Raw genomic sequence first — 26,447 nt, 5'->3', positions numbered from 1 at the left:
TTATGTTCTCCTTGTGCTACCTTGGTACATTGGTCTTCTAATCTAAAGACGTACAAGAATGTAATGTTTGGCTCCTGCGTGTGACCATAGCCTGTGGTTGTGTGGGCAGACACCAATGTAAATGTTATGATCACAATAAAGCATTGCAGAATATGTCAGAGCTAAATAACTAAACATAATAATACAATAGAACTCCACTTTTACATTTTCCTTGGGATTGCTAAAAACCACTGTAAATACCAAGAAACTTAAAACGAGGGAAGAAAAGAATGCTGCTTACATGCGCCGCTGGAATGCAACTCAGTAATGTCATTTCTATGAAGACATAAATCCAGAGGACATACAAGTGCCATTGTACTATAGAAATTCTTGATTATTACAACAGAAAATCAATATAAGGTGCTTATCAATTAATTTCTCTCTCTAGTTTCAAGACTACCACAGCTTTGTTCTTCATGGTTGTACAGTTGGAAACCCTGTTTTGGAGAGGTTCATCGCCCTTTTCAATGGGGTGTCTCAGTGGATCCAACTGATGGTGCTAAGTAAACATACCCCTCAGCAAAGAGCGGCTGTGATTAAACAATTTGTACAGGTGGCAGAGGTAGGTCTTTGTTTTTATCAGTATTAGAAATATTCGCTATTCTCTAGCATACAAACAGAGCTGATACTTGCGTTTAAAAACAGAACTCAGTACACTAGGTTAGTGCCATTGTAAGAGTTGTATAAAATGATCCTTTTCATGGTTAGTATATTTCTTGTAGAAGCTGCTACAGCTGCAGAATTTTAACACTCTAATGTCTGTGGTTGGGGGCCTAAGCCACAGTTCCATTTCTCGACTTAAGGACACTCAATCTCACATCAGTCCAGAAACTACCAAGGTAAGAATCTTTATTTTTGGTCTAACACTTTAATCTTTAACTTTTTAGACAGCTTTTTCAATAAATGCCCACTTTATCTCTTATGTTTTTATCTCTCCTGTGTGGGATGTCGACCAATTCCTAAATCGTGGGTATCAAAATATTCACCATAGACAACTGTTTATGAATAATGTTAATACATTCATTTAAAATGTAAACTTTTCCAGGGTAAATATGTTATTATCACTGATGGAATCAGACAGACTAGCACAAAGAACTTTCGCTAACAAGTTTGTAAACATTAGTGATCAAGATTTTCATTGTCTGCTTTTTTGACTGATTTGAGACCTCAATTTAAGGTGGCCATACACGGGCCGATAAAAGCTGGAGACAGACCGAGTCGGCAGCTTATTGGCCCGTATATGGGGGCCCCCGACGGGCTTCTCCCGATCGAGATCTGGCCGAAAGTCGGCCAGATCTCGATCGGATGGGGTTAAAAATCCCGTCGGATCGCGGCCGCATCTGTTTGTTGATGTGGTCCCGCGATCCGACCGCCCGTTTGCGAACGCTAGGATGCGATTGTTGGGCCCTAGGGCCCACGATCGGATCAGCCCGATATTACCCACCTCAAGGTGGGCATATCAGAGGGAGATCCGCTCGTTTGGCGATGTTGCCAAACGAGCGCATCTATCCATGTATGGCCACCTTTACTGGCAAAGTTTGCAACAAATGGGTTTTGCGAACATGTGCAGTGTATGTAATGAAATTTTGCAATTGCAAAGCGTTTTTTGACAAAATATTTAACGAGCAGTGCAAATGTTAACACTAACTTTTGCTTAGTGATGTAAAAATGGTTTTACATTGCCAAACATTTGCAAAAACACCATTTTAAACAACATTTAATATGAATTACATTCCCCCCTAGCTGAGCTGTTTTTATTGTGTCTCTGCAAGGTGTTTGATTCCCTCTTGGAGCTCCTTACCTCTTCAGATAACTATGCAAGATACAGGCGCAGATTTGCAACATGTGAAGGCTTCCATTTTCCTGCGTTGGGAGTACACCTGAAGGACCTCATGGCACTCCACGTGGCATTGCCTGATTGGGCAGACAAAGCAAAAACCATCATTAACATTTCCAAGATGCGTCAAGTCTACAAAGTTGTTCATGAGCTCACTGAAGCACAGAGATTGGAACCTCCAGTTAAAGCCAACCCTGATTTGCTAAATTTGTTGACGGTGAGAAAAATGAATAAGTAAGAGTAAAGAGAATGTAATCAAAGATTAAGAAAATATCACAAAGCAACTTTAATGACATGAATAAAACAATTTTCTTTACACGGTGGGTGGGCATAGAAGTGTGACAGAGGTGTGATTATGAGAGAGAAAGAAAATACAATACTTTTCAAACTTACAAACTTCAGACCCAGATAAATTCTATTCTGATCTGTTGGTCTCACTATTTTTTTCATTTGAGAGCACTGAAACTCAAAATTAGTTTTTAATTGAAGAAAAAAATGGAATATGCAGTTTGCCAAAGTATTTTGATTTACTCACTTTATATGCATACACACTATTTTACACACTGTTTGGAAGTTATTTTGGGGCAGAGTTGCTCTATGTTGACTAGGTTAGTTGGGTGCATGTTAAAGTTTACATCCCATTGTAGGCCATTTAGATTTTTGTTCTTGGGCCACTGCAATGTTTCTTTGGAACTGTGTTTAGGATCATTGTCCTGGTAAAAGATTATTAAGTAATAAATGAACGAAGACTGTTATCACTGCAAATGTTGGCTCTAAAAATATAAGTGTGGGCCGGCCATCTGTTATTGTAAATAATAGAGAAGTTAGACTTTTGTGAATGTATTATACTTTTGTTTTAGTATTGCTGTCTTTCATCTCTTACTTGTTAGGTTTCTCTTGACCAGTATCGCTCGGAGGAAGAAATCTATCAGCTGTCTCTTCAAAGAGAACCTCGGGCTCGAACTACAGTAAGGGAGCAAGTACATAAATAATCAGATTAAAATAGATATGCTTGAAATATAGTAGAGGAATGAGATTATGGTAAGAGTGTCAGGAGGTTACATACACAGAATATAATGCAACGAAAATCAATAAACTTTAAAAGTAGAAGTTATATATTTGCATAAAATAGTGCATTTAAGGAATATATTATATTTCTCTTTGAAAATCTCTTTTAATTTATTACATTTATCATTTTCTTCTATCTGCACAGCAAACAAATGCCAAATCTCCACCATCTCCATCACCTCCTTTAGAAGAATGGGCATCCCTCAAAGCCAAACCAGATCAAGCTCTGTTGTGCCAACACATCGAGAAAATGGTGGAGGTATGCGAGTCTTAGATGGACAGGGGCAAACGATGCATAAAACGATCATAAATGTATCAAGAATTAAAAAGAAATGATTATTAACCACTCCAAAAGGGCAGAGATACCCTAGTGCTCCATGGTCATTGAACTCTTCCCTCCTATGAGCACTAACCATTGAACACTACGCTCTCCTTTTGGAATGGTTACATTTAATTTTGGATTTTTTGATTGTCTTGTGCTCCACATAAATGTTTCATGTGTGATGATGCCTGCCCCTCATATTACTAAATAGCTGATAACAAGAGTAGCACACTATGCCCCTTACGTATATTACAAACCCCCTTCTACTGCTGTAAAATTATTTCAAAATGAAAGAAATTCTGATACATATATTTACCTACTGTAAGGCGCTTACTGTGGCTGTAATTAGAAACAACTATGATCTAGTCCTACATATCACAGAGGAGTATTTTAACTCCATTCTTACTTAATATAAAATGGGTAAAATAGCTAGTGCAATTTTTTTATGAACCATAAAAAGGCCCTTAGGTTCAATAGCATCGTTGGTTATTGTCTAAATAATAAATATATTGTCCATGAACAGCTACTTCCCCTGCTGTATGGCTCAATATAATGTCATACTTACCTAATGCAGGAGCAGCATGTACAGAGACATTTTTTTCCCATTTAGTAGTTCTGAGAGCACAGACGTAAAAGCAACCTTGTGTCATTGCACTCTCAGGGGTGGTTTAAAACAAATTTTAGTCTGTGTTCAGAGGATTTCAGGATAAAAAGTGAAATAGGAACATATCAATAAGAGTGTAAAAATTAAAGCCCATAATTAGTGAAATATTTAAGCAAGAAATTACCATAAGAACAGACTGTGAGTTTATGTAATAACAAATAGAATTTAAACGGGTCCCATACTCCCTACATGCCAACTAATGGTTAGATTTTACTCACCAAGTAGTAAAAAATATTTTGAAAAATTCTGGTTGCTATAAGTTTTGCCCTTGTTGCTACACGGCTCAGATGTCTTCTACTAGTAATCCCTGTTGAAGTCAAGTTCAGTGAACGCAATAATTATTGTAAAACCTTTTTTTGTGATGTTTTTGCTTTATGATCACCTTGTACCAAACTCTCTTTACAGTCCGTGTTCAGACTGTTTGATGAAGATGGTGATGGTCACATTTCTCAGGAAGAGTTTCAAAGTGTCCGTAGCAATTTTCCCTATCTGTGTGCCTTTAATGAAATAGACCAGAATCAGTAAGTGAGATAAAATCATATTTTATTTGGTATAGTGGGCCTATATGTTGAATCTGTTCCATTTATCTTGTTGTATGCATAGATAAGCTCATTAGAACACTGTCTTACGCTGGAAATCTGTAATTTGTCGTGGAAGAATCACCCTACAAACATCTAGAGAACATGTATCTGTCTCATTGTATTCCCCTCATACTGTGATACATGTCGGTTCTCATCTTTTCATTTCTGCTAAGCTCCTTATTAAAGGGTTGTTCACCCAAAAACAACTTTTTTTTTATAATTGAAGATATACAATATAAATTAATTAAAAATGTTTTGTGGTTTTGAAGTTATCTATAAGTGTAATTGCTTTTAAAAGCAGTATCTGGTTGGCTGTTTATATTCCCTGCCTTTGCTTTATTTGACTTGACTGAAGCCTGTACTAGCTGGTTACTTGGAAGGAGTTTGATGGGAGATATATTTTGGCCCAGTTCATCTTCTATTCCCTTATGTACGCTGATTCTCACAGTGAATAATATCATTTGGGGGATAATTTGCAAATAGTGCTTTGCAATCAAGCCATGTGGGGATTGTAATGCTAATATATATGCTAATATATGGGTGGAAAAGAGCAGGAGTCTGGGGTACTGCTGGTTGCCAGAAAAAGTTGATATTTGGGGCTAGCAAAGGTAGTGACCTTTTGGTTTCTGCCTTAAATACCCCTAGGGGGTAGGACTAAATAGGGACAAAACCCTGTGTCTAGTTAGAGGAATAGTGTTTGGTTTTCTTTATCGGAAACTGTTATACATAAAGTGCATTAGTTATTGTAACTGTTAGACTGTACCTACCTACATACATCACTTGTTGATTTATTTATTTATTTTTTCCAATTCTTTTTATTAGATTTTTGTTAATACAGTTGAAGACATAGTATTAAACAGCAATTATTCACTTTAAAATAAGTTGTAGAATACATCTGAGAATAATAAACTAAAAATAATAAAGCCAAAATAAATAAAAACTAAATTCAAAATTCGATTCAGATCAAAGACAAAGACCAAAAACAAAGAACAAAGACAAGGTTAGATCACACTGGAGTTACTTATCCATGGAACAATATAAAACAGAATTGATTTTTTTTCCTTTCCTCTGGTTCTAAATTTTGAGAGAATATTTTCCATTTTGTGTTGAACTTTAAACATTTGTGAATATTGTCAAAGCTGTAGTTCATAGCTTCAATTCTAACAATGTATCGTTCAAAGTCGGAATGGAACTAACAATCCAATTTTTAAAAATGACTCTACGAGCCGATGCTAGTTTTCATTTTAGGTATTTTTAAAGAGCCCCAATCATTTGTTTTACATACCTTCAAAAGTAAAGATATATTCCTAGTCTCACCCAAAAGGGCATTATATGAAGACAACGACATATGTAAATGTAAGTTTGTATTTAAGTGAACTTCAATACCACTGCAAAAAGTTATGGTTGTTCATTTACGAGACTAAACTCCACAACCCTCCCACTCCATCCTCTGTTGACCATACACAAAATAAGCATTTCTTCCCAGCAGTGGCCCCATTACAGATGCAGCCGTGGAAGGCAGTGCTTATAAAAAAATAACACTGCAGAGAAGAACAGAGAAGTGCTATACAAATAATATACTTTACTAAAATTAGTTTTCACTGTCAAGCGCCACTTGTATTTCTGCTTTGCAATTTTTGAAAGCACAACCAAGGCAATGTGAAGATCACCAATTAAACATATGGCAGCTTTCAGTTTTTTCCTGTGGTTAATTTGTATGATAATTATTTTAATGGACTTTAAAAAGCCAAGATCTTATTGTAAGTACAATATTGAACTACTTAATAGTGGGTTACTGTAATTTCCAGCCTTTAACTAGTAAAAATAAGAGCTTTCTCTGGCTGAATGTATTCATCTTACAAGGGTTATTTTTTGTGCAGTGATGGGAAGATCAGTAAACAGGAGATGACCTCATATTTTCAGCGCGCTAGCTCAGTGCTGGATTGCAAAATGGGATTTATCCACAATTTTGCAGAGAGGACATTCCTACGACCGGTGTCATGTCAGCATTGCGGAAATCTGGTATGTCCTTGTGGCCACCCTTTTGTTTCTTTTGCACATATAAAATACATGTATACTTGTTCATCTCAATCCATTAGCACAATGTGTTAGCTGAGCAAAGAAAAGCCCAAAATCTGTCAATGTTTGTCTTGTTCAACAGTTGGAGGGCGGTTATTTATCGAAATCTGAGTTTTTATAATACAAAACGTCTGACAAAATTAGAATGTGACCTTATTTATTTAAAAAAAAATCACTATTTAATTGGATCAGGGGAAAACTTGATAAAATCAATGTGCGGTTTTTTCTTCGAATCGCTAGATTTTTTTATGGCTTTTCCTCCAAGAGCCTGAATTTTTCAGATTTTTGCCTGAAAAGTCCGAAATAGTTGGATTTTTAGGGTAATTCCAGCACAGACCACAGAAACTTCCAAATAGGATAGGGATCTCTCCCATTGACTTATATACAACCATGGCAGGTCTGAGATGCAGGATTTTTGGATTCAGACTTTTTCCATCCTCAGGGTATAATAAATCTTTTTGGCATTCAGACTTTAATAAATAACCCCCTTGGAGTCTGTGATTGTTAGTGTCATATTTTTGCCTACCTACAAAACAATAGTCCTTATTCTAATTAAGTATGATTTGCATGATCAGTTTTCTGGTACTGAAGGTGACCTCATTATTTGCTAAAGGGGGATTTTCACTTTCAAAGTAACTTTTAGGGGCCCATTTACTAAGGGTCGAAGTGAATTCGAAGTGAATTTTCGAATTCAAAAACTTTGAATTTCGACCATCGAATAGGCCAAAATTCTATTTGAATTGAAAAAACTTAGAATATTCGACCATTCGAAAATCAAAGTACTGTCTCTTAAAAAAACTTTGACTCTGACACTTCGCCACCTCAAACCTGCTGAATTGCTATGTTAGCCTGTGGGCACCTCCTAGAACCTATAGCCAGTATTTGGCTAAGTTTTTAGAAGACAACGTTTTTTCTTGGAAAATCGTTCGATCGATCGATTAAATTGTTCGAATCGTTCTATTCAAACGATTTCTATGTACGATCGAACGATTTGAATTTGATCGAAAATGGCTAAATTCACTGAAAAAAACTTAAACTATCGAATTTATACAATTCGATGGTCGAATTTCGAAGTTTTACCACTTCGAAATTCGACCCTTAGTAAATGTGCCCCTTAGTATAATCCATGTCAGTGGTCTTTTTTGTTAGCAGCAGAAGGCCCCAAATATCCTTACAGTAAACTTAAAGGGATTCTGTCATGATTTTTATGATGTCGTTTTTATTTCTAAATGACACTGTTTACACTGCAAATAATTGACTGTACAATATAAAATGTCATTCCTGAAGCAGCAAGTGTATTTAGTTGTAATATTGGTGTGTAGGTGCATCTCAGCTCATTTTGCCTGGTCATGTGATTTCAGAAAGAGCCAGCACTTTAGGATGGAACTGCTTTCTGGCAGCCTGTTGTTTCTCCTACTCAATGTAACTGAATGTGTCTCAGTGGGACCTGGATTTTACTATTGAGTGCTGTTCTTAGATCTACCAGGCAGAAGTTATCTGGTCACCTTTCCATTGTTAATGTTGTTGGGCTGCTGGAGGAAGGAGGGAGCAGGGTACAATCACTCCAACTTGCAGTGCAGCAGTAAAAAAGACTGAAGTTTATCAGAGCACAAGTCACATTACCTGGGCACCTGGGAAACTGACAATATGTCTAGCCCCATGTCAGATTTTAAAATGAAATGTTAAAAAATCCATATGCTCTTATGAAAAACAGATTTCAGTGCAGAAGTCTGCTGGAGCAGTGCTATTGCTATGTTTTCCCATGACCGTATCCCTTTAAATAAGGCTGTTGGTTGCTACACTTTTAGCAATTTTAGCAACTATGCTAGTAAATGAGCCCTGATTTAGCATCATCGCAACATCCAACCTACATTTACATGTTTCTTAATACTGTAAAGGCTTTCTGCTTTTTTTGATGTTTTTTTTTCTCTGCTTTAGATACTTGGAATTTATAAGAAAGGACTTAAATGTAGAGGTGAGAACTTAAATTGTTATCAAGTAAATAGTAATACATTCAGGGTTCTTTATTAAAATCAGAATTTTTCTGATATTTTAACTAAAAGAAGTCTGCTCAAACTTGAATCCACAATACTCTTATTTATCATTAAAAAAACATGTAAAAATGGAGTCGCACGAAAGCGGATTGTTAGGATTGTTGCACAAAAAAAAAATTTAATCTTTTGTTTTTGTCACCTGAAAAGTCCAACTTTTTCATGAAATTGGTGTAAAAAAACAAAATCTTCAGATTATGATATGAAACCCAGCACAGACCCTAATATCTTTAAAATGCAGGTTGACAGTTTAAAGATGGAGTATTTTGAGATTCGGACTTTTTGCGTCCTCGGGGTATAATAAATCTTGAAAAATTCTACTTTTACTAAAAATTTGCAGTTGATAGTAAAAACACTCAAATTTTAGAGTTTAGCATTCAGACTTTATTAAATAACCCCCATCATCTTTGTAGATATCTGAAGATAATTGCACATTCTATAGACATGGGGATTTGGATATATTTGGTGCTTTGTAAAGATGTGCTGTTTGTGTGTGGCTCATCATTAAGAGGTTTATGTGTACAGGTGATGTTGGATAAGTATTGTTCATTTTTTATATATGTGAAGAGATGTCAAATTAAGTCATTTATAATATTTTGGAATCTAGTTATATAACTAGTAATAGCGGACCCTGGTCAGTCACGATTGTGTTATATTAACTTGTCTCTCCTTAAACACAGCCTGTGGAATCACTTGCCACAAGCATTGCAAAGACCATCTTTCTATAGAGTGCAAGAAGAGATCCAAAAGTGTTAGTGAGAGGGGCGAGTCAATGGAGAAGGGCCGCCATTTCTCTTTCACTCTTCCAAGGTCCTTTAGAAGATCAACATTGTATCCAGGTAACTGTTGTTAATCACTTTATACTTATTAAAACATTTTCTTCATTCAAAGAACCGCTTATTAAGAGAATATATTAAGAAGTATGTTTTAAAAGAAAAAGGCCTCCTGGACACTTCACATTTCAGTTTGAAGAGCAATTTGCTACAACTCATAGTAATTTTTGTTGTCACGCTCACACAAAAGGCTTTTTCCCATAAGTAATAATCAGCATGAATATATCTGCTTTTATGAAAAACTCCTTGTGGTATGCTTCATATTCTTTTTATGTTTCAGTGATTTTTATTGAAAAGTTTTCAAGAATTTTAACCTATATTTATACAAACAATTTTCTACATGGCTTATTACAATTATACTGGGCTATTACTATACAAGAAACAAAGAAGAGAATATGGACTAGAGAGAAAAGAAAAGGAAGGAGGAAATATGAACATGCTGCTAAAATGCTGCACTAAGTACAAAAACATATTTGGGTATGGGACCCATTAACTGGAAACCTGTTATTCAGAAAATTCTGAATTATGGAAAAGCTGTTTCCAATAGACTTTATTCTATCCAAATAATCCATATTTCTCAAAACGATTTTCTCTTTCCCTGTAAAAATAAAACAGTTGCTTGTACTTGATTCCAACTAAGATATAATTAATCCTTATTGGAAGCAAAACCAGCCTATTGGCTTTATTTAATGTTTACATGATTTTCTAGTAGACTTAAGGTATGAAGATCCAAATTATGAAAAGATCCCAGGTCCTGAGCATTCTGCATAACAGTTGCTATACCTGTACTGTATTATTAGAACACTTGGGTTGAATGCCATGTGGATTAGTTTATTAATTTAGTTGCTTTTGTGCACCTCAAATTATTAATTAAGCGTCGTCTGTGTTTTATTTGCATAAATCATGTATTAATGGCTGATTCTTGTATAGCAGAGAAATTCTACTATACAAGAAGACTAATTCTTGTAATAGTAGAGGTGATGGACATCTGCAAGCTTTGCAGTACCAAATATTATATTAGCCATTCCACTTTAAAGCAGCTTTTCTTTCCCTAACTATATTTTATTTGTTTTCCGTTTTAACTAATATTGTCACCTCTTATTGCATTTCTTGTAGACATCACATTTTAAATGTTATTTAAGTAATATACTGTAAATATTTCCTACTTTACCATATTTACTGATCATTTATTTTTTGTATTCTATACAGTGCAGCACATTCCCACTGTTTGGTAACACTTAGGGGGCTATTTACTAAGCTCCGAATACCCGAAATTCCCTGAAATCTGAAAAATTCATGATTTTTTTTATAAAATAAAGGTTCATTCAAAAATTTTTCGGAATTTATTAAACCCCGAGGGCTTAAAAGCCAGGATATTGATTTTTGGTTGTGTCGGGGGTTTCGGGAAATTTCACAATGTTTTCGGAGCTTTCGGGTGAAAACTCCAAAAAATTTGGAGGTTTCGGGGAAAACTCATGAAAAAATCATGAAAATCTGAGCTTTTCCCACAAAGCAAATTTTCGGGAAAATAATAAATAAGCGTTAAAAACCCAAGCGGGTTAGATCGGAGTTTGTAGCAGCCGATATTAAGATAAATTATTGATAAATAACCCCCTTAATGATCTGGTTATTACATTCCACATAATGTAACTATTATGTATCAATATACTGTACTTTTAAAGTATAGAAATGTTTAACATGTTGTGGGACTTTAACTTAAGATTTGTAGGCTTCTTCATCCTTTGATAAGATTCCTTAAATGAATTTGTGAGAAACCTGTTGTAGTAGGTGTAATGGCAGCATTGCACTTACATAATGCCATTTTTGCTAGGATTTGTGGCTAAAGATAATCTTATTGAATATAAAATATTTTGCATATCTGTGCAGCACTTTGTATTTTTATAAATAAAGTTATACAGGGGTCAGTAAACAACAAGGAGGCATTATAGGATTTTTTTAGGACTGTCTAAAATATTTGAGGATTTTCCAATCGTTTTTTGTTGGACAACTTAAAATGCAAAAACTCAGATCTTTCTTTGATGCCAATGGAGAAAATGCCTGTTGTCATTCTGGTAAAAGAAGTTTATATGGTGCTTTCATAAAGAACTTGTCAAATAATTCTTCCTATTGCAGACTTGAGAGAGGAAGAACCGCAACTGGAGGAAGATGGTGTATTTGATGACCGTTTGTAAGAACTTATGTGAGTCAAAAATAATAGATTATCAATATCAGGATATTATATGCTCGGGTGAATATCATAGCAGAAATGATACAAAGCAACAGCAAAAAATGTGGGAAAATGGGTTTCAAGGAAAAAATAACTTTTTCCTATTTTACAAAATCTATCTAGTTAGAAATTAAAGGTTGTTGCAGATCAATACAATCACACAAGTCAAAAACAGATGAACCAAAATTATCTGTAATTTATTTTGGATACCAACATTAAGGAGTGCAAAAGGCTCAGTTTTAAGAAAGGTTTATGTCCCTTTGAAGCTGTGGAATTCTCTCATTTGCATAGGCAGATATAATCTGCAGTTTTAGGAACAGGTTTACTGCCTTTTTAGAAATTGAAATAATACAAGGCTATTGGCATTAAAGATTCAATAACTGGTTACTCTTTTGAAATGAGTAATTTATGTTAAACTGTATACAATTTTTTTGTTTCCTACATAGGAGACCAAACGAATCTAAGGAAAGAGGAAGACACAGAATTACTGTCACTGAATAACAACAACACGTATCAGACACATTGGTGAATAATACGGATTCACATTTTGAGAGAACTTGAGAGAAGCACTGAGAGAAGGCAAAAACTCTATATTATGCACCTGTTTTGTCATTATCTACAACTGCCAAAAATGTTCTCCTGCTTGAGAAAAACTTAATGGAAGCCGGAGAATCAGAGACGCTTCATGCTAGAGCTCCTTCATTACACAGACATATACACAACTCTTGGGCTATAATGGAAACTTTTGGTTGGTTTTCCTCTAATATTAGAAATATTAGTTGAAGATTTGTATATCGATGGAAGGAAACTTAGGTTCTCTAAGAATCTGTGTCTGGCTTTGTGTTGACGTCCTGATTTATGAAGAGCCCTCCTTTCTTAGAGACATCTTGTTTAGTAATGAGCAAGAATGACTGGCATTATGGGACAAATCTCTAAACAAGTTAACGGCTGGACATATTTTATTTATCCCAAAAGCTTTTCAATACAGAACTTTTTTTTACATTGTGTACAGAACTTTGCAAAAGTATTCACTGACCAAATTTCTCTCTTTGCTGAATAACAAATCCTACACAGAAATTTTGTTCACTGTGATATCTTTCAAAGCACTGAAACTCAAAACTTGGTTTTTTTGTAAAGTCTATTGTCAATTTCAGAAATAATCTGCAAAATAAAAAATCTAGATGTGCTATCTGCATAAGTATTTTGACACATTTTCCAATGGCTTTAAGTCCCAAGGTACCTGCTTTGAACATTATTTGGTAATTATGTAGCCCATTATTTTAGTGATTTGCTCCAGGTTTTTAAGGATTTGAATTGGATTTGACTGAGTTATTTAACCATGCATCTTTTTGCTTGTGAGTCACTCCAATATTACTTAGAATACTAATATTAGTAGATATCATGTATCTTGGTTGGAAATTTTGATTTTGAGAACAGACTGAGCATAGAATTAGTTCCCCCCACTTTAAGAATGTTACCCAAGGCAACTGAGGAATTTTTAAAAGAAATTGATTTTGTGAGAAAATGGTACAAATAGGGACATATTGTAAAGTCTGAACTTGAAATTGTGGACATAATTAATTACAACTTTTAAATACTTTTCAAATACTTAACACAAGTCAAGATAATACTTAACATAAGTAATTTTCTGGAACCTTTAAAGCCATAACTACAAAGGAAGCAGACCCCTTGGCCACAGGAAGGATTGGGTCTGCTTCCTCTGTAGGGGGGCCGTGGGTGGCACAGTCATGTGAAATTGTCTTTTCAGTCAAGGGAACCCAGGGAAAAAATTGTCGGGGTGTCAGGCCCTTATAGTAACACCGCTATCTTCAAGGATCACCTCTTTCATGACTACTGAAGGGGTCATGAGTAATAAGAATTATTCCGATATGTTGGTCCTTGCAAATAATGTGTGCTTTTTTACATTGGGGGACCTTGAAGCTATTGCCATCTTTGAAGGGTTCTCACAGAGCAGCATTATTACGCATAAAGGAACTCACTTGAAATTGCTCTTGTAAATGAGCCTTAAAGTATGTGGAAAAAATAAACAACATGTGTGAATACAGATTGATTTTGCAGTGAAAAGTAGAATTTTTTTCATTCAGTCTCAGAATGTCCTCTATAAAAACCCACCTAAAATCAATGTGAACAAAGCTCCTAGGCCAAATGCAAGACCCTTAAAGGTCTTACCCCAGTGTGAGCAAAGACTTTATTTTTAATCCTCACAGCAGTGAAATCCAATATTCAACAATGGATTATAGTCACAAGCACAGTTTGGTGTTTGCATTGGGAAAGATATTTGAAAGTTGGTTGAGAGATCATGCTCAAGAATATATTTTTGAGAAAAAGACAAGTTGTAGTCAGCATGATTTTATAAGACCAAATTTACTTTCTTTTCATTACCAAACAAAGTAAATTTAAAAAAGCTGAACATTTCTGTAGGCCTTGGGAAGAAACGCAAGAAGACTAGGGGAAGCAAGAAAGTGTCCCTTTGTGCTCTACCATTTTCCCTGGTTTCACATAAGAAGTATGAGAGTTGTAGCGCACAGTGTTGGTGGGTGCTGGCCAGCCCTGTCCTGCAAAAGGGTAGGCAATAAGTACAAAACCCTGTTACATCCTATATCCTTCTAATTTAGTAAAACCCCAAAATAAAAGAAGCATTTCTATCTGGGCATACCTTTGCTTTGTAGGCAGCATTGTCCTTTTTGGCTGCCTCCTTAACTTGCACGACTGACCAAACTCACATAGAAGTGATGTGTGGGCCAGCCTAAAATCCGCAGGTCAAGTGAGTTTGAGACATCGTTAACACATTCATGATGAACTCTATCTTCTCCTCCCTCGCCCTATGCCACAATTCTGCCTGTATTTACAGTCTTGCAGTGGCTCCACCAAGGCCCCTCATTGAAGTCTAGGCCAGGTCTATAAATGTGGCCAGTTTGCTGGGTCAAGTTGGGAGTGGGCTGGGAGTTAAAATGAACCTCTGTATTAATGGGGGTAGTGCAGGACCTTGGAGGTACTAACGGTAGTGCCGTCTGTAAAGTGTGAAACACATGACTACATGAGCCTGTTTTTTTTGCTCTTTATACGCTGCCTCAACATTAACAAAGGGGACCCTAAAGTGTGTGGTGTGGTGATGTATGGAATTTGAAAATAAAATCCAGTTAATAACAGAATAAATGAATCAAATAAATTAACAAATATAAGTAATGTTTTTTGGATAAATATTTTATTTCGATCACATTGTGCTATTTTGACAAGTGTAGTTTAATTTAAGTGAAAAGGAATGTGTTGAAAATACAAAAACGATATGCCATGTTTAGCAATGACTTCCTGCAATGAGTGAAGAACAGAAGTTAAGGTGGTTGAGTGGTAGAAGAGCTGATGCTGTCCCTAAACCTTAACAAACATGATCTTGCATGCAGATATAGCATTTGTGCAACATTGTTACCACTCACCACACTTTTCCCCTTATGCAACAGCTGAGTCTCATGCTCTTATTGTTTAACTTAACTTTTTAAGGTATAGGATCCCTTAGATTCAATTTTAAATAAATTATTCTGATTTTAAAAATTGATTTCCTGTTTCTGTGTAATAATAAAACAGTAGCTTGTACTTGATCCCAACTATAATTAATCCTTATTGGAACAAACCAGCCTATTGGCCTTATTAAATGCTGAAATGATTTTAGAGAGGACTTAAGATATGAAGATTCAAATGACAGAAAGATCCCTTATCCAGAAAACCCCAGGTCCCTAGCATTCTGAATAAAAGGTCCCATACCTGTATATAAATGTATATTAGCATTTTCCTTTCTGCATCAGCTGATTGTTGGAGAATTGTACACGTCAGGCCTTCTTGAAAACACTCCATTGATTTGATTGTTCTGGAATTAAAGAGCGGATCATATGTCACATTTGTTATTGACGATCTGATGGTCCTTAGATCTGCGTTGGATTGCCTAATTCCAAAGATAAAAAATGGAGCATAAAGGTGAATTAATCATTTTACACTTCCCATTATATGTTTTGCCTTTCCAGCTGTGTTTTCTCTATTCTGCATTCATGTCATGCCCTGCTACACTTGCCTCAATCATTCATTACTTGTGTGTGTTTAAGTGAGGTTTTAGCAACCAATATTCTTTTTATGCTTTGAGCTCATTGAAGGGCTTACATACTGAGTATGAGTACACATATAAATAATTCACTGCTGTTTACACACTTTCTGAAGAAGAAAAGACAAAATATATGTTTATGCAGAGGGAACATTGTCAGACAACACCTAGTGCAAATATTCATTCATTCATTACAGGAACATCATATACGGACTTTCTTACATTGCAAAGCATCACTAGAAAAGATTGTGCCACATGACATAACCTACAGAACTGAACATGAGAACAGTTACATTTATAAAAATACAGTTTCTTTAAAGTCAAAGGGAGTTTATAAAACCTGCATGTTCAGTTAAAAAAGAAAAAAAACTTAATTGCAAATTAAAAACACAGTAATGTTAAAATATACATCTGCAACCAGTTTTGTGTAAGTTAACCGTAATATCATTTACAAAAGGAAAAAGATCAAATCATATGGAATGAAGCTGAAAATCCCCCAGATCTCCTGCATGGCAGAGACCAAAAAGAAACCATCCATCTGGAAAGCCTGTGTATTGTACCAGTTCATTAATGTAGAAATGTTACTTAATAAAAAAAATAGTTTTAATGGATGATTGCCCATTTGGGCCATGGTAAATGGGAAAAAGAATTTAGTCACTTAAGGCTTTTAAGGAAGTGCCCAAAACTGGATTCAAAAGAGAAGTAAAGCTTTTTATTGGGAAGAGATCAATTATATACAGTAATACGCCAGCATACCAGAAATGGATTACAGTGTAAGGACAACAACAGTAAAGAAGAATTAAACCCTAAATGTGAATATGCTTTGCTTTATTTACTAAACTTACTGCACCACCCAAAAGGCTCAGCATCTTTATTGCAGTAGGTCTAGTCCTTCAAGCATGTGCAGCAGCATCCTTTATTCTCTATAGAGATTGTTCTGGTTTCTGAGCTGCCATGTGATAATGAATTATTAATCGGCCTTGTACTGTGAGTTTTACATTTTATATATATATATATATATATATATATATATAATATTATCTCGGCAGGTCTGAGATGGTCTGAGATTTATTAAATCTCATGGTTTAATAAATCGTGAAAAATTCAAGTTTTTTTCCACTACAAATGTGGATTTTCTACTAACTCAAATGTTTTGAGTTTAAATAAATAACCCCCCTAATGTCAGTACTAGTCTATTAGGTGTATGGGAAGTAAAGGATTCCCTTTGTGCTCTATGTTTAGGCACTTTTTGGACGCAATTGGAAATCCGTAGGAGAACTGTCATGCCTCCACTCCGTGACATCCATAACACCATTAGCTGCATTCTAGAAGATGAAATGTAACAGCATATAATGCTATTTTTACACTTTGAGCTTAGCCCCCGAATTGGTAAATGAGCCATAAGTCTTAATCTAATGCAAAGACTAAAATTAAAGATGGGCAATGGCAAACTTTGAGTGATTCATGTGGTAAATCAATAAGACTTGTACATGAATACAACAACCCCTGAAGAAAACAAGTCACATCATCTTCCGGTTTCAAACAAGCCCAATTATTTTGCCGGCAGAATCATTTCTGTTAAACCCTTTCCTTGAAAAAGAAGAGCCTTGGGCAACTTTTATGTCACAGAAGCTTATGTCACACAGGGAGACTAGGAAATGTTTATTTGTAACGGGCTAGAAATAGATTTAATTAGATCACTGAGGTAAGTAGTTTATTATGACCAATAGGAAACAATTAAACCTATTTCTAGGCAGCTATATGTAGCAACCAAAAGACATTTCCCTCATGACATGGGCTTGTTTGGTGCCATTTTCAAGCCATACACTTTTTATGTTGCATAACCAAATTAATGGTGAATTAGATGCTCCCAGACTCTCTTTAAGTTACATACAGTTCCAACCCATGGATTGCATCAAACAGTAGATGTTACTAAAGACGACACTAAATTTGTCACACGCACAAGGGTCCATTTTGTTACATGAGGAGACCATGGTGTGAAAAAACTGTACAATATGTTGTTTATAAGGGTAATGATCTCCACAGAAAAGGGACCACTCCCACCACCCCTAAACATATTTGCATATTTGGGATCAAAATGTTCTCCCATACAAGTCTTGTCAAGAAACCTTTATATGCTTTTGGTAACACTTGAAATATGCTAGGATAATGAAAATCTTTTACAGAGACCCCTCATAAAAGTCTATTATGCCAAACAAATTGCCACCTGCAGTTGATAAACATTTAATGGCCCATCTAGGGAATTTTGCAAGTCATATAAAAAATGAGGACACAGCATTTTTAACAAAAAAGTTAATTAATCAAAATAGTTCAAATAAAGCAGGTGTTAATTTGTGCTTGGACCGATGCTACTAATTTGGCACCCTTTATTGTGCAGGAATTTGACATTGCAAGCAGCGCTAAACATTCTTAAAAAAATTATTTTAAAACATGATGGTGATTTTTAATTACATTATAGTTATTTACTAAAACTCTCATTATTTTATTAAAACAAATTCAACCAAACTGTAACATACAGTATCCCAAACCCAGAGCTAACTCCAAGGTTCCCGTCTGCGCTTCTGCCTATAGCAGCCGCCTTTGGCTTCTAGTGGAGCTCTCCGCTACTCAGATGCCGCCAGGTCTTATTGTGGGAGAACCAGGGAGAGCTTTATGGGCGAGCAAGGGAACCAAACATGTACGGATAGGACGGGGGCGCAGTTAGCAAGGAACACACTGGGTCTGCTTTTCTCTTTTTTACATGATTCATAAGTTGTCCTCAGAAATGCACATAACCCCCCCCCAAATTAATAGATCTTATTGGTGGACAATTATATGACAATAGGATTGGATTGCATATGTGATCCATGCCCTTTATAGCTGCAAGTACTCCTATTTTATCTATCCCTTATAGGAAAAAAAAATTTCCCACCAGATTCTCTTAGGGAATAACTGTAACAACTTACCCTGGTGGTCTAGTGGGGGTGAGATGTGGATGCCCGTCGCACCCTTGGCCTGCTGTGCCCGTCTTCTTCGTCGATGTGCTGGTGAATGCATTTTTTCCGGGTTTTGCGCGGTCATCTGTTTCTGTCTATATCTGGAAGTTCCTGAACTTAACATTACCGACAGTGTGTGCCAATATGTAAGTCCTTGCCAAATTTAAAGGTCTATTCATTAGTTCCTGGGTGTTATTATCTGTTTTTCTACTTGTGTTTAAACCTGCCGGTTCTTGACCAAGTCTTATCTGCTGTCTGTCTTGACCTCTGCCTGTGTTTGACCATTCTCTCGGATCCTCTTAAGTCTCTGGTATTTTGACCCAGCCTGTGACCCCGATTTACTCTTCTGACTCCTGTTTCGTACTTCTCTGCCCATTTTGGTATATTGACCTGGCCTGTGACCCTGACTATGTTCCTTGTTCTCCAATTCAGTATAACGTGGGGTTCCCTTGGTTGCCCAGAACTCTCTCCTTGATCCTCTCATATTAAGACCTGGCGGCACCCGAGTAGCAGAGGGCTTCTCCCAAAGTCAAAGGTGATTGTTAAAGGCAGAAGGCTGAGCCATGACCAGGACCTTGGGGTTTGTTCTGGGTTCGGGATACCACATAAAACCTGCAATCTAATTGCCATTAATACATTTTAAGGATCACAACTTCTTCCTTTACATCTGTCTAATCTCTAACCTACATCTCTCTTAGCTATTATTGCTTAGTGACTTAACGAGGAGCCACATGGGACAAAACAGTCCAGTTTGCTTTTAAATCTGACCTGCATGCTCAAGTAAGAGACATAAAAAGAATGAATGTGTTATGGCTATTATGTTAGACATCCATTTCCTGCAGCCTTTATAGATGACATTTTTGGCTAACTATAGTGAAAACATGTATTATTTTGTACAGCTCATTTATTTTTACACTGAACTGTTCCTTAAAGCCTTTTTTAAAATAATTTTCATACCTGGTTTTGGTAAGTCAGATATGGCTGAATATCTCCTGTTACTCCTTTTTGCATTCTGAGATGCATTGAGCCCAATCCGAATGTATCTGTAACTACGCGATGCTAATTCTGCCATTTAGACGTATCCATCATTTAAAGATGTATCACTTTGTATGTATGCATAATAGCACACGTTCCATATGAAAAATACTACTGAAAAGTCCCTATTGAAATACTGCACATGTTGTCAAAATCCAAACAATTTCATTTCTTTCTTTGACTCACAACACTGTTGCCATAATTATTGAATCTAATATATCGGTTCTTTTCTGCTATTAAGGTATGGAAATCTGGATTTTACACAAAAGTCAAGAAAATGCTTTTTACTGGCAAAAAAACATTTATCACAATACTTGTCAAACTTGAAAAACATTTTTTGAATGTGAATGTGAATTTGGTTTTGAAAATATAATTGGTAATAGAAACCAACCTTTCTGCCAGAAAGTAGTGTACCTCACATAGCAATCTAATAGCAAACATTGTTGGGAGTAACATATTTAACTCATGTGATACCAAATATGTGTAGTTTTATGAAGACTCTTGACTTGTATAGGTAAAAAAAAACGAATTTTCAAAGCATTGCACCAGAATTCCAGAATAAGTCAACTATAGATTACAAGGTCCAATGAGCAACATATTACAAGTAACAATCTTTCACCAGCTAATTCCTAAATACAGAAAAACAAAACTGCACATAACACAAAAGTAATCGATAATTCAGGGATCCCCAACCTTTTGAACCCGTGAGCAACATTCAGAAGTAAAAGGAGTTGGAAGTAAAAGGAGTTGGGGAGCAACACAAGCATGAAAAATGTTCTTGTGGTGCCAAATAAGGGCTGTGATTGGCCATTTGGTAGCCCCTGTGTGGACTACAGGAGACTCTGTTTGGCAGTACACCCGGTTCTCATGCCACCAAAACTTGCCTCCAAGCCTGGAATTCAAAAATAATCACCTGCTTTGAGGCCACTGGGAGCAACATGCAAGGGGTTGGAGAGCAACATGTTACTCATGAGCTACTGGTTAGGGATAGTTCAAGATGTAAAAGCAAAGGAGCTTCTGAGTACCAAAACGAGGAGGTTTCAAGAGAATCCAAAATAAAAAGAATGTAAATTCATCGTACTTTACTCCACTTCATCCAGTATTTTGCATTGGAATGGTAATGTCAAGTTTGTTGTTATAGCATTGCCCATAAAATTGTGTTAGGATACTTGATGCCATATATCAGCGCCAGACTAGGATTAAAAATCACCCCATGCAAAGAAATCAAAGCAGCCAACATATAAATGTGCGGCATTGGCAGCCCAAGTTAAAAAAAAAACTAAAATAAAAACTAAAAAAAACTAAAAAAACTAAAAAACTAAAAAAACTAAAATAAAACCCAGGGTCCCCCGAGTTAAAGAAAAAAAAAAAAACATTGGTGGTCACCTCTCCAAAATAAACTACCATTGGTGTATTGGGGCTATTCCCCCTATAAAAGTAAAAAATTGTGTTCAGTGGAAACGTACCCTTAAAATTTGGTAGGGTTAGGTTACTCCTATGTGGCAGCAGCTCCTTTGGTGGCTTCCGCTCCCATTTGGCTTCGGCTACACTTCCCCAGCCCATAAATGCAGTGGTCCACAAAAGTAACCACAAATCTTTGCTAAAATGGGTGAGTTTTACAAAGGCCCATCATAAATGACTCACTATTGCTAATTTGCAACATGAATGGCACTGCAAACACACAAGCTAATTTTATCCTTCCCAAAACTCCTTACAGTATTGTAACCTTCACATACCATATACTTGGATATCCTGGGTTTATAGACATGTGTAACTGTCATTGGGATTATCTGCCACTGTCTGTCCCTTTCTGTTCTCTGAACTGCTGGTTCAGACTCCTGAATCAAATGAAAACACCAGCACAGGAATTTTACAAAATTCTTATCCAAAAATGCACAAAAGGATTTTTCCCGTGACAATCATGTAAAATTGCATGTACTGCTGTTTTACATGATTTATATAGACTGCAGTGGGGTGAAAAAGGTGGTTTTAGGTGTTTTAGTGAGCAAAATGCTTGAAACTGCTTTATGTGGCTAAAAATGTAAGCAGAGCCAATAATAACTTCACAGAAGCTTGGGAACATAAAACAAAATGAAAATATTATTTCTACTAGGCAAATCCTTGAGGGGGAATTAGGAATTGCCGGTATAGTGGCCCTTTAGTAGCCAGTTATAAAAATAGCTTCGATCTCAGTCATAAAACAGTGCAAACTGCTGCTTATTGAGAGACAAAAGGGATACCATTTCCCCATACAATCACAAAAGTAACTATAAAAAATGTTTTGCTTTGTTATTTTTGACTTTACTTGATCAAGTTTACAGGGCACTGTTCATTCTCTTAAGCGCTTAGATTTATTGTTAACATTGTGTCTGAACTTGCATTGGCTCCAACAATGAGGCACAAAAACCCATCTACCCATGCCACACCATACCCATACCATAACCATGCCACACCATACCATACCCAAACCATACCCATGCCACACAATACCCATACCATAACCATGCCACACCATACCCAAACCATACCCATGCCACACAATACCAATACCATAACCATGCCCCACAATACCCATACCATAACCATGGCACACCATACCATACCCAAACCATACCCATGCCACACAATACCCATACCATATCATACCCATACCATACCATACTCATACCATTCCACACCATACCCATGCCACACCATACCCATGCCACACCATCCCACACCCATACCACATTCACTGTGTTTAGCAAATGATTGTTTCTCTTTTGTTATTGCTGTTTGTAAGTTCTAAATTATGATTTTTGCAGGATTTTGGAGAGAGAAAAAAAAATGATAAAGGTAAAAGAACTGTAACCACTGCATGTTCTATTGGCCTTAGCCTTGATAAAGTCCAGTCATTTTCTCATTAAAGTAAAATCAGAAGCCACAGGTTCCTTATCACCTCCAAACAGATTTTTATTCATTTACACACCTATTGTAAATAGCCAGAAGGTGGCATGGCAATAGGGCTATACATACACTTGCCATAAAAGCTTTATAGGTTTCCTTATAACTTTTAATTAGAGATACTATAACTCTGTGCCAAATTATATATTTGAGGGATCTGTCATACTGATTGTGTGTAAATATTACCAACACTATTTTAATTTTTTAATTAAATGCATCCAATAAAAATAAAAGAACTAATTTATAAACACATTCTAATGTGTAAATTACAATTTTCAGACACTTTTTTTTTTTTTCAAAAAAATACAATGAGGTTAATTTATAAACACTGGGCAAGTTTGCTCCTGGAAACCCATAACAACCAATCAGTGATTAGCAATGTTCAGCCAGATGCAGGTTGAGCAGTGAAAACAATCAGAACTTTTGATCAAAAAATCAAATTGTCCAGTTGAACAGATATGATGACCATAATTGCAGCAAGAATTGGTAGTTATTGGTTTGTTTGCCTACGTTTTATTGACAAAAAAAGTAATATATTTAGAGGAAAAAAACCTGCAAAAGTTATTGCACAGCAAATACACATTTTGGAATGGCCATAAAAACTGTTTTTCAGGCAAGAAAGAGAGAATGAAATAAAAATAAGAGAACACTGGTAACAATGAGAGAAAGGGCAATTGAACGTCTGAGGAAAACGTTTGGGTCAGGGAGGAGAGAAGTAGCTGCAAATGGGGCCATTGTGATAAGTAACATCTTTTGAAAACGATAACATTTTAATACATTTTAATAATTTGATGCAATTTAATGATGGTTCCCCTTGAACTAGTCTCTGGTGTTTGGGATTTTCCTGGTTCATCTCTGGTCGGTTTTCTTTGTGATCATCATCATTAACCCTTACAATTTAGAACGTGCCAGAAAATGAGAGAAAATGAATCACCGTTGGCTACAATTGACGCACTGAAAGTCAATTCTGAGGTAATTCCTTCTGCTGATTCCTCATGCAGAGCAGTACCAATATTCTTATATAACTACAACTTCTTCTTCTTCCTCTACAGCAGCTGCACATTTAGTCCGGGTGGGGGCAGTGTCATGTTAATTGTGATAGGGAGCAATTGCAGCCTGTAAAGGTTCTCTCTTTAACCATCTCCCTGTGTCTCACCCCCTCCCTCATGTTCTTCGTTTGCTCTTCTCTTCCTCCTCCTCCTCCTCCTCTAATTAATTCCACGTTCAGTTTGTCTCCCTCCCTCCCTGTCACTCCCTGTCAGACTTTCTCTCACGGATCAATACCCAGACTCCTCACCAGCCCGCGCTTATCATGAGCTGCAGCCGACACTTCTCCTTCCCCCTCTTTCCCCCCAACTTCTCCTCCCCTCCTTTCTCCATTTATCCCCATCATTCTTACCCAGAATATGCGCTGAGCATCGAATACAACTGGCGCCTGCCGCAGCCTTCACTTCTGGTGTTGGAGAAATCTGCGCTGCCCCTGAACTTCTTACTGTTTAACTCTGATAAGGGAATTATTGTCATTTAATGATCAATATTTCATTTCCACACATCCCCTCTCTGGCTTTGATGGATTGAGACAATCTAAATAATGTTTTCCCTCACTAGCTCCTATATTTCTAATGGCACAGGCACATTATACATATACAGCAATTGCTAGTTAGTGTCACACAACTGCCCTAAATGATCTCTGTATTTCTATATACTGTACAGAGATATCCACAGCTCCATGTTTAGCTTCACCACAACAGGTAGACTGCAGTAAGTAATATAGCAGGTGTCTGCCCTCATATCTGCTATATATTATTGTACCCTCATATCTACTATATAAAATTATGCCCCCATATCTGCTATATACTATTATGCCCTCATATCTGCTATATACTATTATACTCTCATATCTGCTATATACTATTATACCCTCATATCTGCTATATACTATTATACACTCATATCTAGTATACACTATAATGCCCCCATATCTGCTATATATTATTATACCCTCATATCTGCTATATACTATTATACTCTCATATCTACTATATACTATAATGCCCCCATATCTGCTATATATTATTATGCCCTCATATCTACTATATACTATTATACCCTCATATCCGCTATATACTATTATACCCTCATATCTGCTATATACTATTTTGCCCTCATATCTACTATATAATATTATACCCTTATATCAGCTATATACTATTATACCCTCATATCTGCTATATATATATATATATATATATATATATATTTCCACAAACCATCAGGTATCTCAACTCCCAAGGACTGAACTGAATATATTCATAAGGAACTGAAATGTCCACTTTGCCCAGCGTGACCGTGTACTAGAGTTGTTGTTTAGCACCAGGGGGTTCTGGAGGAACATCATTTTGTTTCTACTATGTACTGTATTTACTGTATATGGTTGAAATGACAATAAAATCTACTTGACTTGACTTGACTTGCCCTCATATCTGCTATATACTATTATATGACTGGTGTCTCCCACATACCTGCTATATAGTATTATACCCTCAAATCCGATATATACTATTGTATGACAGGTGTCTGCCCTCATATCTGCTATATACTATTATGCCCTCATATCAGCTATATACTATTATGCCCTCATATCTGCTATATACTATTATGCCCTCATATCTGCTATATACTATTATGCACTCATATCTGCTATATACTATTATGCACTCATACCTGCTATATACTATTATGCACTCATACCTGCTCTATACTATTATGCACTCATATTTGCTATATACTATTATGACAGGTGTCTGCCTCTCTCATGGGATGGGCTCAGGGGTCTCAGAGGAGAGGGAGGACTATGGCTGCTGTGGTAACTGTGTGAGAATTCAGTGTAGTGTGTAATTGTGACAGTGACAATATGGGAGACATTGTGTGTGAGGGAAGAACAGATTGCTAAGTGTTTGGGGGATGAGAAGGGCCCGGGCAGAGGGAACACAGAACAGATTTAGCGAAGGAGAGAGAGCGAGGGCGACACAGTGAGAAGGAAAGCCGAGGAGAGAGAATATAAATATATAAATATGTGTGAGAGAGAGAGAGAGAGAGAGAGGGGGGGTGACACACAGTGAGAAGGAAAGCCAAGGAGAGGATATATAAATATATAAATATATAAATATGTGAGAGAGAGGGGGGGGTGGGCTTTAATGGGAGGCGAGAAGAAAGGGAGAAGCCAAGAGAAATAAAGAAGAGGACAGAGCTCACAGTGTATTGTGCAAGAAGGAGAGTTCAGAAAATAAGAGACGTTATGAAGGAAAGAATGACATAGTGAGCGACGAGCGTGTCTCAGGAATAAGGGGCAGGGTTACACATGAAAGCAGAATATCTTTCTCATTAGCTATGTATATATTTATATATCTACTGCCCAGTTTCTCAGGCCGACTCTCATGCCTAGCTGCAGCTCTCCCTCTCTCCTTCCTTTCTCACATACGTTTTAACACCCTTCTCCCATCTTATTTGTCAATGTGCCTGTCAATCAAACCCCCCTGCTGCCTCTGTCCCTGGTCCTGAAATGAGCAGCCTGAACCTCCCGACCAATCGCAAATCTACTGGGCGGAACAGAAGGCCTTGAGTGGGCGTGTCCTGTTGTGGTCCTGATGCTGGCATAGAC

The 26,447-nt window shown here is 36.5% G+C and overlaps 1 protein-coding gene across 3 annotated transcripts in view; it reads left to right on the top strand.

Annotated features, from left to right (window-relative positions):
* Nucleotides 1-12,908, top strand: part of rasgrp2.S (RAS guanyl releasing protein 2 (calcium and DAG-regulated) S homeolog) — a 38,232-nt gene extending 25,324 nt beyond the window's left edge. For 2 of the 3 annotated variants that reach the window (XM_041591148.1, XM_041591149.1), the window contains exons 7-17: nt 428-601; nt 762-878; nt 1,812-2,093; nt 2,767-2,844; nt 3,090-3,203; nt 4,336-4,451; nt 6,392-6,533; nt 8,529-8,565; nt 9,322-9,480; nt 11,608-11,674; nt 12,148-12,888. In XM_041591148.1, coding sequence (XP_041447082.1) covers nt 428-601; nt 762-878; nt 1,812-2,093; nt 2,767-2,844; nt 3,090-3,203; nt 4,336-4,451; nt 6,392-6,533; nt 8,529-8,565; nt 9,322-9,480; nt 11,608-11,666 — 1,278 coding nt within the window. In that variant the 3' untranslated portion in view covers nt 11,667-11,674; nt 12,148-12,888. 3 annotated transcript variants of the gene reach the window in all.
* The last annotated feature ends 13,539 nt before the right edge of the window (nt 12,909-26,447 follow it).

The sequence above is a fragment of the Xenopus laevis genome, chromosome 4S (assembly GCF_017654675.1).
Source record: "Xenopus laevis strain J_2021 chromosome 4S, Xenopus_laevis_v10.1, whole genome shotgun sequence".
In the NCBI taxonomy this organism is placed as follows: Eukaryota; Metazoa; Chordata; class Amphibia; order Anura; family Pipidae; genus Xenopus; species Xenopus laevis.
Note: the sequence above shows the minus strand (reverse complement) of the source record. Positions and strands in the feature narration are given on the sequence as shown.